The sequence below is a fragment of the Salvia splendens genome, chromosome 4, assembly GCF_004379255.2.
Source record: "Salvia splendens isolate huo1 chromosome 4, SspV2, whole genome shotgun sequence".
Taxonomy (NCBI): Eukaryota; Viridiplantae; Streptophyta; class Magnoliopsida; order Lamiales; family Lamiaceae; genus Salvia; species Salvia splendens.
Window position 1 is genome coordinate 6869239 of NC_056035.1, and position 16567 is coordinate 6885805.

General features: G+C 41.3%; 1 protein-coding gene and 3 pseudogenes across 1 annotated transcript; 3 read left to right on the forward strand and 1 right to left on the reverse strand.

Moving 5' to 3' along the window:
* The first annotated feature begins 2140 nt into the window (after positions 1 to 2140).
* LOC121800473 lies at positions 2141 to 4121 on the forward strand (annotated as a pseudogene).
* Positions 4122 to 4941: 820 nt separating this feature from the next.
* LOC121798236 lies at positions 4942 to 7502 on the forward strand (annotated as a pseudogene).
* Positions 7503 to 7994: 492 nt separating this feature from the next.
* LOC121798238 lies at positions 7995 to 10736 on the forward strand (annotated as a pseudogene).
* Positions 10737 to 11027: 291 nt separating this feature from the next.
* On the reverse strand, positions 11028 to 15260 carry LOC121798237 (homeobox protein knotted-1-like 6). Its single transcript, XM_042197142.1, has 5 exons — positions 14872 to 15260; positions 14651 to 14770; positions 14386 to 14497; positions 11374 to 11597; positions 11028 to 11311 (listed from the first exon to the last, which is right to left on the reverse strand). The coding sequence occupies exons 1-5, from the start codon at positions 15142 to 15144 to the stop codon at positions 11165 to 11167; spliced, it is 876 nt and encodes a 291-aa protein (XP_042053076.1). The 5' UTR covers positions 15145 to 15260; the 3' UTR covers positions 11028 to 11164.
* Between the last annotated feature and the right edge of the window lie 1307 nt (positions 15261 to 16567).

Sequence of the window (16567 nt, forward strand, 5' to 3'; positions counted from 1 at the left end):
GTGATGTAGTCCTGCGCATATCAGTGAAGCGCTTGATCAAATATTCATTGCTCCGTGGTACGCCCATCTGGATCGGCACGGACGCGACACCGTGACTTGTACTTGCACCCTCTTCCGGCGCCCATCGCTCTGCCGCAAATCCTTCATCTTCTATTATCATATTATGCAATATGATACAGACTAACATAATATTCGCGACATCATCTTCGTGCCAAACTCGTGCCCCAAATTATAGTGAGAGAAATTTGTATAGATGTTGTGTTTGAATGATGTGAAAATAATGAATGGAGTGGGGTGTATTTATAGGTGAATTGAAGTGTAAAAAAAATAAATAAATTCGCATTCAACCGCCGCGGCTTTATCTTCGTGCCACTATAGGCGCGGCTATAGCCCCCCCGCCGCGTCCTCGCCCCGCACACGGCGATTCCGCGTCCGCTGCCCCTTCCCCCACCCACCGCGTCCACCCCCGCGGCGGACACCCTTCCCACTATAAGCCGCCCCGCTTCCGCCCCGCTCGCGGCTATATCCGCGTCCACATTATAGTGGACGCTCTTAACGCCCCAGGCCGGATCGCACCTGGGTCCCGGCCCGCGGCCCCGCGCGATGGAGGAGAGGAAGTTGCGGCCCAGGTCGGTCCTGGGGCCTCAGTTGCGGCCTGGGGACGCGCTCGGGGTCCGGCCTGGCCGGCGTTGGAGGAGAGCTTTTTCCAGTCCCGGGCCCCAATTTTAGGGTTTCTTTTGCATTTAGAAGAGGAAGGGGGGAGGGGGAGAGGAAGAAGAGGGAGGAAGAGGGAATGAAGAGGGGCGAGAGGAAGAGGGTGAGTGTGAGCTTTTTTTTTTGCATTTTGAAGAAGGATGAAGAGGGGCGAGAGGAAGAGGAAGAAGTGTAATTTTTTTTGCATTTTTTAATGTTTTAATTTAATATTTTAGTTTATAATTTATTATTTTTGAATTAAAAATGAATTTCTCGTGTTATAATTGTTCAACGTTTTTAATTTATACGAGTAAAATAGGTGAAGTTGTGAATAATGCAATTTAATAGTTGTGCCTGGGATGAGGCCTGCGGGATTAGAGGAGTTGTGGTCTGGGACTCAAATTTAGGGGAGTGATGACTTTGAGGGGACTTGGGGCCTGAATCCGGGCCAGGGTTAAGGAGGCTCTTAGTATGCCGGACATGGGACTCATAGGAGGCCTTCGTCTTCTCTCAGCCGTTGTGGTTCATGAACCCCAGGCAGGATCCTGGTCCGCCTTGGAGCCAAAACGGTTGCCAGTTTTGATGTGACGGGAAAGCGGCGCTGTGACATGTATATACAATACGTGTTGGATTGGCAAATGCTCAACTTTGTGGAGATCCTTTTCCCGACGAATCTCACTTCACACCTAATTGAATCAAGAATCAAGATGTCATTAGCAAGAACAAATGACAATAACTTTTAAGCAATCCTAAATATTCAATCGCACTACTGTTTTTCCTTAGCAGATGAGTTCGTCTTAGTTGAGTTGGGTGTGAACGTAAAAAAATGTGTTTGTATAATTATATTGTGGCACTATAAAAAAAAACTCGCTATTTAGTGTCGGAATAATCAACAAAAATCTGTCACTAAATAGGATTAGAGACAGATTAGTATCGGATAAAACCATAATTAAAAAGATTGTCACTAAAATTTTTTATTGTCGAAGTTGTCCATCATTAAAGTTACTAACCCAATGACGGAAAACATAGGGTGACTTGCCACGGTAAGTTCGTATTAGTGATAAACTAATCTATCACTAATTAGTGTATTGAGGGATGGACCACCGTCACTAATTAGCTTTTTTTGTTGTGGTAAATTTGTTGGAAACTGAAAGCATGGAATGAAAATTGAAATTGTCTTATGTTGTTGGTGTGACTTTTGTCAAGCTGTCTGTCTGGCAAATTGCAATTGAATTATTTTAATTGTCTCTTTAATCAAAGTTTCGAACATCAGAGTCTAATGTTTTGATTATTTGGTTAGATTAATTATTTTTTTGTTAACTAATTTGTGATTTGGTTAGTTGTATTTTGTTTCAGTAGATAAATTGACAAATTTATTTGAAAAGAACTAGAATTTCAGTTCTTCTAGTATTAGTATGGGAAATGAACAATAAAGTGTGGAAGAAAATATAAATATTGAGACACTTGTGTTTCCCAACAACTCCCTGCTAACATAAAAGAGACCCTTGTTCCACGGTAGTGACAGAGTTTCTTTTACGTACTAATAAAGTAAGTACGAAGAATTTTGTTACTTTTACAATAAAGAGAAATAACTCCACTACAAGCTTGAGCGCCAATCTCTCCACACCTAAATGCAGATTCACATGCCATTACCAAGATTTTGATGCTATATAATCCCAAGATTTTGATGCTATAACCTCCAAAATATAGAAACTAGAGCGTATTTGGTCACCTATTCGATAGCAAAGGATCCCACTATCCTAAACTGATCATACCAAAATGGAGGTGTCCAATGGAGCAGAAGAGACTTGTCACAGGAAGTTTGCACTTCCTGTGGACTCTGAGCACAAATCCACCGAGTTCAGGCTGTTCTCAGTGGCAGCGCCTCACATGCGGGCGTTTCATCTATCGTGGATATCTTTCTTTGCCTGTTTCGTCTCTAGTTTGGCTGCTCCGCCTCTGCTACCAGTCATCCGCGAAAATCTTGGCCTAACTGCAACCGACATTGGGAATGCAGGCATAGCTGCTGTTTCCGGTGCAGTGTTTGCCAGGATTGCCATGGGGACAGCCTGTGATCTGGTTGGGCCTCGCCTTGCCTCTGCCTCTCTTACCCTTCTTACTGCACCAGCAGTTTACTGCACTGCCATTGCCAATTCTCCCACCTCCTTCCTCCTTGTCCGCTTCTTCACTGGCTTCTCCCTAGCCACCTTCGTGTCAACGCAGTTCTGGATGAGCTCGTTGTTCTAGTCTAAAGTTGTTGGGACAGCCAATGGTGTGGCCGGAGGGTGGGGGAACCTAGGTGGTGGAGCAACTCAGCTGATCATGCCTCTGGTGTTCAACTTGATTGAGCGTATAGGCGCGCCACAGTTCACAGCGTGGAGGATCGCCTTCTTCGTCCCTGGTCTGTTTCAGACTCTTTCTGCATATGGAATTTTCTTTCTAGGCCAAGATTTGCCAGATGGGAACTACTCTCAGCTCCACAAATCAGGAGACAAGCACAAGGATAGTTTCAAGCAGGTTTTGTATCACGCGGTCACAAACTACAGGGGATGGATCCTGGCACTGACCTATGGCTACTGCTTTGGTGTTGAGTTGACAATAGACAACATAATCGCGCAGTACTTCTACGACAGATTCAATGTCAGCCTCCACACCGCAGGGATCATAGCAGCCAGTTTCGGATTAGCAAATCTCTTCTCCAGGCCAGGAGGAGGAATCCTATCAGATATCGTGGCAAAGAGGTATGGAATGAGGGGCAGGCTCTGGACTCTTTGGACCGTGCAGACGCTAGGAGGCGTCTTCTGCGTCCTTTTGGGGAAAGTGGGATCTCTTGGGGTATCAGTAGCAGTGATGCTGATATTCTCCGTGTTCGTTCAAGCAGCGTGTGGCCTCACCTTCGGGGTTGCACCTTTTGTATGAAGAAGGTATGAGTTGCAAAAAAACAGTATGAAGTTCACAAATCTCAACTGACCTCATAAACTAGAATATGATTTCGTGGCAGGTCACTAGGGTTCATATCAGGGATGACGGGTGGTGGTGGGAACGTGGGGGCGGTTCTAACTCAGGTGATCTTTTTTAGAGGATCACACTACACTACAGAAACAGGTATAACCTTGATGGGGGTGATGATAGTGTGCTGCACCCTAGTGATCATGTTGATACACTTCCCACAATGGGGTGGGATGTTCTGTGGCCCGTCTTCAAAAGGCGCCACGGAGGAAGATTACTACCTGTCTGAATGGACTGTAGCTGAGCAGGACCGGGGTTTCCACACCGCCAGCTTGAAATTCTCGGAGAACAGCAGAAACGAAAGGGGCAAACCAGCACCTACACCAACTCTTGCCACTCCAAATGCATGTGTAAAACAAACTACTTATGCTTTGTTTTACACAACTCAAGAATATATGTTGTTTGCTTTTGTACTATAGGCTTGTTGAGTGTGATTCTGTAAAAACTTGTTCTTTCTAAATTCTACTATATGTTGTGTTTGTATTACATACAGTCAAAATTCAATGCTGTTGGGAGTTGCACTTTTGTATTTCTCTCAGTTTTTTCATCAATATATCAAATCAGCATAAACTCACACACGAATTTAAGTAAGCAAAATATGATAAACTGGAGAGAAAATGAAGGAATTCATTTTGGGGCAATAGTTAGGGCTCCCATTCCGTAATGCATCAACTAAAAATAAATGCAGTAATAATGATGAAAATCTTACCTTTGAGGGCTTAACCATGGATCTCTGAAACTAAGCAATAGCAAGGGATGGACGCCAAAGAATACCTGCATTCAACTTCTCTTCTTCTTTAATTTAGTCAAGAAATCGCACGTTATCTCATGACCAGTTTGTCGAAGATTTTTCATATATATATCGTGTTGAAAAGTAAATCAAGAAGGAAATGTCAAATGATCCTTATTCCTTACCGTATACTTCCCCTAATTCTAGTCTTGTATGTACAGCTCAGTCCTAACTCCTAAGCCTACAAATGGCGTGTAATACTCTGCAAAGATGAATAACACAAATACATTCCCTAGTCATTTGACATCCAAGTATTCAAAATAGAGTCATCTCCTATCAAAACCGACTTCAATTTTTGTGAGTGGACCGTGGTCCCCACCAGTTTGTCCAACATGATTTCAACTTAGAAAAATCCAAGTCAATGTCTGTCCAACATGATTTCATCATCATTATAATCCGATATAATTATACATAGTTTGGCTACATCCCAATCCGATGTAATAAAAAAAATGGCATCTTCAACTCTCTTGGTGATCCTTGTACTAATCGTATCCAACACGAAACAATCACTCTGCGAGCCAAGAGCCACAGAGGCGGCTCAAATATGCAGCAACAAAACAGCGCCGGAATCCGACCGGCAAACTCTTCGTCCCTAATTTCCTCGCCAGCATGGCTTCCATCTCGCCGGAGATCTCGAGGCAAGGGCACGGCACCGTCATAAACGGGACGGGAAACAACACCGTCTACACCATGGGCGAGTGCATGAAGGATCTCTCCCAAAACGACTGTAACCTCTGCTTCGCCAGTGGCAAGACCGACATCCTGAGCTGCCTCCCTTTCCAGAGGCTCACCAGAGGGGCAGGCTCTTCTACGACGGCTGCTACCTCAGGTACGACGATTACCTGTTCTTCAACGAGAGCTTGAGCTCCGTCGATAGAACCGTGTGCGCCGCCGCTGATTTTACCGGGAACCGGACTCTCTTCAAGGATAACGTTTCCAAGTTGTTGAGGAACGTTACGGCGGTGGCCCCACGAATAACGGTTTTTTTACTGGATTTGTGAATGATGGCAATTGAGTGTTTACGGATTGGCTCAGTGTTGGGAATCTGTGAGAGGGAGTGGCTGTGTGGATTGTTTAGAAGATGCTGTTACAAGAGTTGATTCCTGCCCTCCTAAGGTGGAAGGGAGAGCTCTCAATGCAGGCTGCTATTTGAGATTCTCCACCACCAAATTTTACAACAATTCCATCATCGATTCACCCACTGGAAACGGAGGTGACTATGACTTTTCCATTGCTCCTAAGTAGTACTAGTAAGATTTAGATTCTTAATTAATCTTGTCATGTGTAAGGGGGTACTCGCCGCCGTGCTGCTATTATTGCCTCAACTTGTGCTGCATTTTCTTTCCTGCTATTTGTAGCTATGGTTTCATTTTTTGTGAGGAACAAGATTCTTAAACGAAGGAGAGGTGAGTGAGTATATCAATTGATATGATTGTTAGTAGTACATACAAAAATGGATTGGGAGATAAATAACGTGTTTGGTGTGACAGTGAAGAAGAAGCTAGGTGCTCTGTTGTCCATTGTTACAAAGTCGAAGATCAACTTGTCGTACGAAACTCTAGAGAGGGCCACGGGTTACTTCCATAGCTCGAACAAACTAGGCCAAGGGGGGTCTGGTTCTGTCTACAAAGGCGTATTGCCAACTGGCCAGACTGTTGCGGTGAAGAGGCTATTCTTCAACACGACGCAATGGGCTGATCATTTCTTTAACGAGGTTAATTTGATCAAAGATATGGATCATATAAACTTGGTGAAGCTCTTGGGTTGCAGCATTACTGGCCCCGAGAGCCTCCTTGTGTACGAATATGTGCCAAACCAAAGCCTCCACGACTATCTATTCGGTACTAGTTGAATCCTAGCTAATCCATTTTTTTTCCAAGTTTGGAGGTTATTGATCTAATACTTGGTTGTCTCCAGTTAGGAAGGATGTTCCCCCTCTCGAGTGGGAGCAACGGCTGAGGATCATAAATGGTACTGCTGAGGGTCTGGCTTATCTTCATGATAACTCAAACTTGAAGATAATACACAGAGACATAAAACTGAGCAATGTGCTTCTGGAGGAGGACTTCACTCCCAAAATTGCTGATTTTGGGCTTGCTAGGATGTTTCCACAAGACAAGACTCACATCAGCACTGGTCTTGCTGGTACACTGTGAGTCTATCCATTTCCACTTGCTCTCCTCTCTCTATATATATGCTTATGTCCAAAGTTATATATGATAGTATCACATATAATACTTTTGGTTATGATTTGATCAGTGGCTACATGGCACCGGAATACATAGTTCGTGGAAAGCTGACAGAGAAAGCAGATGTCTTTAGCTTTGGAATTGTGGTAATCGAAGTGGTGACCGGGACAAGGAACAATGCTTTCTCTCAGAATTCTCAATCAATACTCCAAAGGGTATGTTTGTTTCCTGTGCTCAGTGGTTAGTGGTTTGTAAATGGCTCAAACCAAACTGATGATGATTTTTTGGCATTGTTGATTAGGTGTGGGATCTGTATGGGTCGGGAAATGTGACAGAAGCAGTTGATCCATCGATAAAGGGGAAGTTTCCAGAAGAGGGGGCGGCTTGGTTACTTGGAATCGGCCTACTCTGCGTGCAAGCCAATGCAGAGATGCGGCCATCCATGTCAACGGTGGTGATGATGCTTAACGGTGATCGAGACATTTATCAGCCAACTCAGCCGCCCTTTCTCAACTCCGCCTCTGCGGAATTTATCAGCCGGTTTAGGAGGCCAGATTCTTACACGCAGTCTTCTGGTAACAATGAAATAACAGAGAGCATTGTGGAGCCAAGATAATTTAATGTCGATTTCAGTGACTAGGTTAGTTAAGGTAGTACATATGTACATGAAATCAGCATCTTTTTTTTGCACTTGCTGTATTATTCTCATTGTCACTGAGTCTACGGTCTACCATTAAGCAACCAAAGTTAGTGGTGTATATATGTATAGTTGAGAGAAGACATGTTAATTCCTAACTTAAAATTGTGTTTGCCAACAAAAATACTAGCACAAGTTAATTCCCTGTTGGCCTACTAGAGTCAAAGTAGTTCTCTCCCAAAATGCACAAATATACAGAAGTATTAATTCCTAAAACTAAAACAATCAATTTCATCAACCAACTCCAGTGGGCAAAGCTAATAAGTAATTCACCCAAACAGAGAATCTGCGTATAAATTTGAAGTTAAGATCCTAAGAGTAACACCTCTAATACAAATGTTGAGCAAGTAGCATTTGATGATAGTATCAGAGAATGTGAACATGGATATTCTAACGATGCAAGAAGAAGAAAGAAATACACCAAATATAATCATAATCTAATCTTTTCAATATACTTCCAGAGCATTAATTGCAGATTTAATATCTTGAATAATGAATATGGTCTCACTCTCACCAGAAAGTAATTCTAATCGTTCACGTGAATTATGAATATTATTAATTTTATAGTTGGAGCGATGTGAAAGGCTGGTGGTGGTGTGTGTAATTGTAGCCGTAGTTGAAGTTAAAAGTGGGGCCCTATATCGGTTTCTTGAAATTAATGTGGCCGGCGCTACAATCATTGTTATAGATTGAAATTCCAGTGTGAATACTTCCAGTTAGGTCCCCTAATCATCTCTCTTCTTATTCTTCTCAAATGGAGTAGTATCAAACAATCTCTACTGGTGAAATAATTCAGCCACGATGTTTGAGGAAGCAATCTTGACGGCGATAGTAGTAGTTTCAGCCATGCTATATCCCGACGCAGCATTGGCTTCGCCGAGATCGGAAACGGTTAAAATGATGTGCGGGAAGCAGGCGGAGCACAACGCCACTCTCTACGTGCCCAACTTCGTGGCCACCATGGAGACCATGAGCGCGCAGATGCGATCCCCTGGCTTCGGCCAAGCCATCACCGGCTTCGGACCCGACGCCAACTACGGCCTCGCCCAATGCTACGGCGATCTCTCCTTACTCGACTGCGTCCTCTGCTACTCCGAGGCCCGCACCCTCCTGCCGCAGTGCTTTCCCTCCAACGGCGGCAGGATCTTCCTCGACGGCTGCTTCATGCGTGCCGAGAACTACCCCTTCTTCCGCGAGCACGCCGGCCCAGGAGACCGCGCACTCTGCGGCAACACCACGCGGAGGGATCGTGATCCCTCTGCGTTCAAGGCCGCCGCGAGGCAGGCTGTGTCCGAGGCGGTTTCCGACGCTGTCAATGGTGGGGGCGGGCGGCGCGTGTGGCTGAGGCCAATCAGTCGGCGTATGTTTCGGCAGAATGCTGGAGGACTATCGACGCCGGAGCTTGCAGAGCTTGTCTTGAGAACGCCTCTGATTCTGTGTTGCGGTGCTTGCCTTCCTCCGATGGCAGGGCGTTGAACACCGGCTGCTTCCTGAGGTATTCCGATGGTGATTTCATGAATCCTGTTCCTCGGAATCGGAGTCAAAGAGGTAGTGTGATAACAAACATTAGTTTCTTACTTCCATTTTTCTTTTTGGACCTAAAATGTGCATTCTTATTGTTTTTTTTTTAAATATTAATAATGGTTTCACATCTACTAAATTGAATTCAAACCTCTAAACGTCTTACCAACTAAGCTACGCATTAATCTATCTATGCAGTTATATGACTTGAAAATGTGTGTTCTATCATGTTTTGTTTAATTATCTTCCCTAACAAACACACTTTATAATACAGGGGTGGTGATAGTTATTGTAATAGCAACGGTTAGTGTCGGTGCTGTTGTTGCCATTGGAGAAATGTTTGGGGTCTATTTTTGCAATCAGATAAAGATCCAAAGGAAGAGAAAAGGTTGTGGTGAAGCAGAGAGATATGTGAAGAGCCTCAACGACAGCAGCTTGAACTTCAAATATTCGACTCTGGAGAAAGCCACTGGCTGTTTCGACGAGGCTAACAAGCTTGGCGAAGGCGGTTTTGGCTCTGTATATAAAGGAGTAATGGCAGATGGGAGGGAGATTGCAGTGAAGAGGCTCTACTTCAATAACAAACACAGAGCAGCAGATTTCTACAACGAAGTGAAGATCATCAGCACAGTAGAGCACAAGAATCTAGTGAGGTTGGTGGGGTGCAGCTGCTCAGGACCCGAGAGCCTACTTGTCTACGAGTACTTGCCAAACAAGAGCCTCGACCGCTTCATCTTTGGTAAGTTGTAGGTAGACTAGAATGTTTAAAGTCATGGTGGTGATTAATGGATGTGGAATGTGGGCAGATTCGAGCAGAGGCAATGCGTTGAGGTGGGAGACGAGGCTGGAGATCATTCTAGGAACAGCGGAGGGGTTAGCGTACCTTCATGAGAACAGCAACACGCGGATCATTCATAGAGACATCAAGGCTAGTAACATCCTCCTCGACTCCAGACTTGGTGCAAAAATTGCAGATTTCGGATTGGCTAGGTCGTTTCAGGAGGATAAGACTCATATCAGCACTACCATAGCAGGGACTCTGTAAGTGTTTTCTATATTACATTTAGCTGTGTTATGTTATATATGTATTTTTATGAGCAGGGGATATATGGCACCAGAGTATTTGGCACATGGGCAGCTGACTGAGAAGGCAGATGTGTATAGCTTCGGGGTGCTGCTGCTGGAAATAGTAACGGGCAGGCAGAACAACAGAAGCAAACACACAGACTACTCTGATAGCTTGATCTATATTGTGAGTTAATGTTTTAATCTTCATGACAAACATGGATATTGTAGTAAGGGTATTAGTAGTATAAGATAATGAAGTGTTTTGACTTTTGAACAAAACAGGCATGGAAGCATTTCCAAGAAAAGAGAGTTGAAGAGCTCTTTGACACTAACCTAATGTTGAGTGAGTAGCAGCAGAAAAGATGAGGCAGTGAGAGTGGTTCACATAGGTCTATTGTGTACTCAAGAAATATCTTTGCTGCGGCCGATGATGTCGAGAGTGATGCAAATGCTGGTGAATGAAGCAGAACTGGGCTGCACCAACCAGCCCCCCATTCTTGGATGACACCACAATGGAACTTAGTGAGGTTCCCAGCCATTATGGGAATGGTGCAGCTTCAGTTGCAACCATTTCCCACAGCATATTATATCCGAGGTGACATGGATTGTGGATTTGCATCATGTTCTCATAACGGTCTATATATATGTTGGTAGCAAACACCATGAGATGAGTAATGTTGGTCTGAGATTTTTTTATTATTTTTTTTGTTCATGTACACAACTGCATACTAATAATAATAACCAAAAAAATTGTCTTTATATTTTTAAATTTACATGTTCAATATAAATAAAATGAATTAGCATGTTTATGGACCGAATAAAAAGATTCAGTTCTCCTTTTGTGTTATAGATAAGGCAAGAGAATATGATACCATAATTAATTATGAAAAGAAAAAGAAAAATAAAAATTGACTATGCTATAAGAAAAAAGACTGATCAAATATAGAAAAATAAAATTAGTGATATGCATGTAGAGATTATTTGAGTTGTAGAATGGCAGGCCCAGCGGGATCAAAGTTAACAAAATTAGTGCAAAGTAAACTTATTAGAGAGAGAAATATGTAGTATGGAGTAGATCTTATTATACTCATAAAAATGGCGAAGAAGAAAAGAAAAAAAATGATAAAAGTGTAGTTTATTTAAAATTTAGAGAGTATGGTATGGGAAATTGGAACAATATAGAAGAAGAGAGAAATGTTAATGTGGGGTAGTGATCCTCCTATCCGCAACCGCAAGCATATTGTCGGGCGATTTCCAGTGGCGCTTCCTCTGATTTATGAACCAATTGTTAATCTGCTTGTGATCCAGACCCGTTGTCTCAGCAAGCGCAATCTTATCCGATTCCTGCAAATAAAAAAAATTAGTAGCGACGCGTTGAAGGAGAGAGAGAGAGAGAGAGAGCAAACCGTAGGGTAGGGCCATTTGGAGTGCAAATTCCACCAAGCGAGCAGAGTCTGCCTGCCCTCCTTTGGCAGCTTCCCTTTCTTCTTCTTCTTTGAAAATTCAAGCTTCAGGCTTCTGATATGGCTCCCATACATCCGCACCAGCTTCTCCTTCAACTGCCGATCTTCCCTCTTCGTCTCTGCATCTTGCATTTCTATCAACTCCGTCTCTTCTCCTTCTCCTTCATCTAAACCCAAATTACAACACCAATTAATTTCATACTCCACTAATTCTATTGGGCCCCAAACCGGGGCGACCAATTTTCGTCGACTAAATTCTGACATCACTAGTGATGGGCCACGGTGCACCATGAATTTATATAAATTATCAAACCTTGTGTATGAAATTATTAGTATTAGTGTAGTAGGAGTATATTTTTAATTTAATTCCAAGTATGAATGAAAGAGTGGAAGGGCCCCTGCGTCAGCGTAAACCCCGGGCGTCCATGTGAATATACGACCACCCGCGCTATCCGGGTTTTTACCTATTAAAGCGTGTCCTCTCTCTCTCTCTCTCTCTCAATTATTTGGCCACCATACTCTCCACTAGGTTGTTCTACTTCCTTCCAATTCATCCACATCCCACCCATTCCATACTACGTTTTTACAACACTCTCAATTCAACTACACTACTATTTAATTTGATCATCTCTGATTTAGGCACTAAGTCCACTTAATTTGGTCTATATGCGCAATGTGTGGGCCGGAATGATTAGATGACTTCCCCACACTCGATAGCATGTTAGAAATGGGTTTGAAAAGCTGTATAAGGGAAGTGTTATTCACACCAATTTATTGATTTGGGTCAATAGAAACTAGGGATGATGAAAGAGCAAAATTTGGAAACAAATGAGCGCCACAGTTCTGCAAGGCCAAAATGCACAAAGAAACCATACCACACAAATCACAACACACGCATGTAGAAACAACACAAATAATGCACAGCCTCGAGTTTTTTGACAGAATCCAAGTCAGGCACATGAAAAACAGTTTATAATGATGATGATGATCAAGAAAGTAATAAAGCAAGAAAAGCGAATCAAATTAATTCCAAATGCAGACAGCACCATGAGGTTACTGGTGTCGTAAGCACGTGAAAATGTGCTCCAAAATTAACACATCTGGAAAATAAACTTGTACTTCCAACTTAAAAGGATGATTCCTTGTCAACCAAACGAAAACGAGCTCAATCTCTTTATCTACGTGTTATCACTAATTAACTAATATTCTTAGATTAGCACAACATCTAAAGCTGCACAACATATATAAATAACCTCCACGCCCTGCAGGCTGCAACAATCCCAGATTCTTTGTGCATGCAACAGATCCCAAGTGTACTTAACTACAATTAACTATAGCTCAAGCTCGGTAATCTATGTACAAGTGAAAAGAAGGAAGGAACAAGAAAATCATATCCAATATAGGAGTATATAATATTTAAATATGGCTATTAAACAATGTGATGAGATTCTCATAGTAATTGGAGTCTTATGATAAGGATAGATTTTTCATAAGTTAAGTGATGAATTGTTATATTCTGTGCATGTACATCATCTTTTTCTTTTTAAAATCATTTAATGGAGGGAGCAACTACCACTAACATAGAAGGCAATGTCTTCAACTGCCAACTAATAAACCACTTGACGCTTTTCACATGTTATTTATATATCTTGTCTTATTTCATGCACGCTCGTTCAACACATGATTTGTTGGAACTTGGAGCCTCTATCTCCTATATATGAAAATTTATAAATTCAATTTCACCTTATCATTATTATGGCAACAACTACTTGTCAATTTCCTGTAACATGTGAAATAAAATTTGTAAGATCTTTATCATGAGACAGTCATTCATGCATTCTTATCTAGCCTTCTTTCACTTTTACTATGATTTTATCTATGAAATCAAATATCCAACAAGATACACTTACTATGATTTTATCTATGAAATCAAATATCCAACAAGCTACCTAGTGTATGTGTGTGTGAGAGAGAGAGAGTTGAATAGTATACAATATACAAGTGCAACACCTGAGATTTGTTACATAGGCAGGTAAATTAATGTACACAATAAATATACGCTAGTTCAATTCGGAGTCTTCTATTTCAACTTGCTCTTATTTATCTTTTGCAATGTAACACTACACCACACAAGAGGGTCATCGAGAAGAGTCCATCGTGGCTCAATCTTTAAATTTATGTTCATTTAACACTTTTATTTATTATACGGAATCAATTCCCGGATAAGTTTAACTCCAATTGCAATTTTTCATTGTGCTCGCCTCCCCCATAGTGCATCTAATACGCTATGAGCCGGACATTATACACAAAATAAGGAAATAATTGATTGGATAATAAGTTATGGCTACATATTATGCACACAAGTGAAATTAGTCCATATTAACCTAAATGAGTTGCTCATTTAGTAGCATTGTATGTGAGTAATTAAAAGAAAAATGTTACTGTGGCAAGAAAATGAAAAAAAGGGAAGTGAGTCGTACTGTGGTGAATGATAGGTCAAATCAGAATCTCTAGCAAATGAACGTGCATATTTTGAAGCTTTAATTTCCCCTGACATGAAACAAAGACGAAGGTAGAAAAGGGAAAAAGGTATAATTAAACGACAAAAAATAAATGGGCAGGGATGGAGAAGTGGGAAACCCAGAAAAAAACTGATGAAGAAAAGGGGAAAGGGGCGTAACAGTGGTAGCAGAAGCAAAGACTTAACGGTTTAAGGTTTGCACTTTCCTAGAATAGTTACGGACATTGGAAACACATAATTTTGGATTCAGATTTAGATTGGGAGAGGCCCTTTCTTTCAATTCTAGGGTTTTCGCAGGGAATATTTCGTAATCAGCAGCGCAGTTGTCCTTAGCTCATAAATGGTTAAATCAACACATGGTTGCATATCATAACGCGTATTTGTGTTTGTGATTGTGCGTGTGGTGTGTGAGAGAGAGATTATGAGACGAGTACCATTGCAAAGATTGAGGAGCTGCGTTTGAATCTGGGTGAGGAAAGAGGTTGCTTCGTGGAAAGGCCGCGACAGATCCGACTTGTACTTGACCAGTATGTCGCGGTAGGATTGCTTCATTTATAGAGAAGAAGAAGAAGAAGAAAATCAATTAATTGAAAAGTTGCAGAAGAAGACTAGTAGGAGTACTATATGTGTGTGCGTGCGTGTAGTTGAAAGGGAAACAAGTGTGAGGCGTGCGTGTGCAGTGAAGAGAGAGAGAGAGACCATGAAGTCGTCGAGGTGAGGATCAGTCTGTGTGCGAAGGGAAACAGCGTCTTGTTTGCACAAGTCGTTTTCTCCCATGATCTCATCCAACACAGACACTATTTCTGGGGGAGCTCCAACCTGACCAGTGACCACACACAAAATAACTAGTAAGTACTTGTAGTACAAAATAACAAAGAAGAAGAAGAAGAAAAAGAACAAGTGTGTTTTGATGATGGAACCTTGTGGCAATCGATATAGGCTTGGAGCAATTTTGGATAGGAAGGATGTGAAGCGATTTTGGCCTTGATCAAACTCGAATCATCCTCATCTACTATTTGATTCTGGACATTCACAGAAGCTGAATCCTGAGATACCACAGAGCACTGGAACCCCAATTCATCCGAATTAAACAACATCGGAGAATGGTAGTGGTTGTGATTGTAGTCCTCCGGCATCATCATATTCTCCGGATAGTAATCTCCCGCCGAATCAAACCCATACATTTCGTCCATATATTTATCTCAGCCTGGATATAAGTATATTGTTATTATGAAGAAAATTTAATGTATACTGTGGATTGTGAAGTTCGGTAGGGCAGCAGCGGCGGCGGCGGAAGGGGTGGTGGAGAGTGGGGGAGGTGATTGGAGAAGAAGTGGAGATGGTGAAGGTGAGGTGGAGGAGTGATGGGGGAGGCCCATTCTTTCCATTATTAATTTATCAAAAATTTCCAGTTTTTATACTTTCTATAGTAATACTCGAATATATATCTTTTCCTCTTACTTTATACAACTACCTGCCTTTAATTTCTATTTATTCTCTACTGCTTCAATTTATTTTGACAGGTCACTCTCTCAAATACAAAAAATTAGGGATGTCAATCGGGCCAACCCGTTCGGGTTCGGGCCAACCCTTTCGGGTTGTCGGGCCATTCGGGTATGGGCTATTCGGGTTATGATTTTTTCGGGTTATAAAAGTTTGACCCTAATCCTAACCCTTCGGGTTTCGGGCTAACCCACCGGGTTATTCGGGCCAATGAGTATTTTTAATTATTTTAATATTTTCAAAAAAATAATAAGTATTTTAAATTTTCTTTAATTATATACATATTTTTAATTAATCATTCAACAATGAAATACATATTTTTAATTTTCTTTAATATTTTTAAAAAAGATTAAGTTATTTAAATTTAAATAACTTATTCATTACATAATTATTTACAAAATATCTATCAATAGTATGTTTATGTTTTTGTATTTAAAACATAAATCAACACTTTGTTTCAAAATTCAAACATAAATCAATTTGTAGAAAATTAAATAAAATTTTCATAACGTGAGAGGTGCATCGTAGATGTAACAAAAATATTTTGAATTGTTAAAGAGTGAATTATCGAGATGCTAGCTAATTGGAGTAACTCTAAGTTTTCTTGAATTATGATTGGTCAAATTTAATTTATTCTAGCTGTAAATAAGTCGAATAATAATGTAGCTTTGTTTTAATAATCATCAAAGTACTCATAATTCAATGACGAAGCGGCGTCAAAACACTTTGCACTATTATATTGGAAATATACTAAAAGAAAGCTTTTATATACGAGTATTTATGAATCCATGAACCACATAGTGATTTTTTTCGTGATCTTATATAGTCGGTTGACGTATTTGGATTTTGCATGGTTTTACAGGGTTGTCTTGGACGATTTTGATTATATTTCTATATTTTGGTATGTTTACATGTTTGTTGAAAAATGATAGAAAATGGATTAGAAAATGTACACAAAATATGTGGATGTACAACAGCCTTGTTTGAGTCAATGTTTCTCGCGATTTTGAAGTCTGATAAACCTCTAATACATATCATTCTCTTCGTCTTCGAAAGAGCTTCGCGTGGATATATTGCACGCCTCAATCGGAGCTTTGTAGAGAAAGTTATGAC

Bases quoted from the DNA above. Each gene is read 5' to 3' on its own strand.
- LOC121798237 (XM_042197142.1), bottom strand. From the start codon at position 15,144: ATGGACGAAATGTATGGGTTTGATTCGGCGGGAGATTACTATCCGGAG. The intron at 14,498-14,650 runs GTCTCTCTCTCT...CTATAAATGAAG, and splicing joins CTCACCTCGACGACTTCATG to CAATCCTACCGCGACATACT. The intron at 11,312-11,373 runs GTTTGCTCTCTC...TTTTATTTGCAG, and splicing joins CCAAATGGCCCTACCCTACG to GAATCGGATAAGATTGCGCT.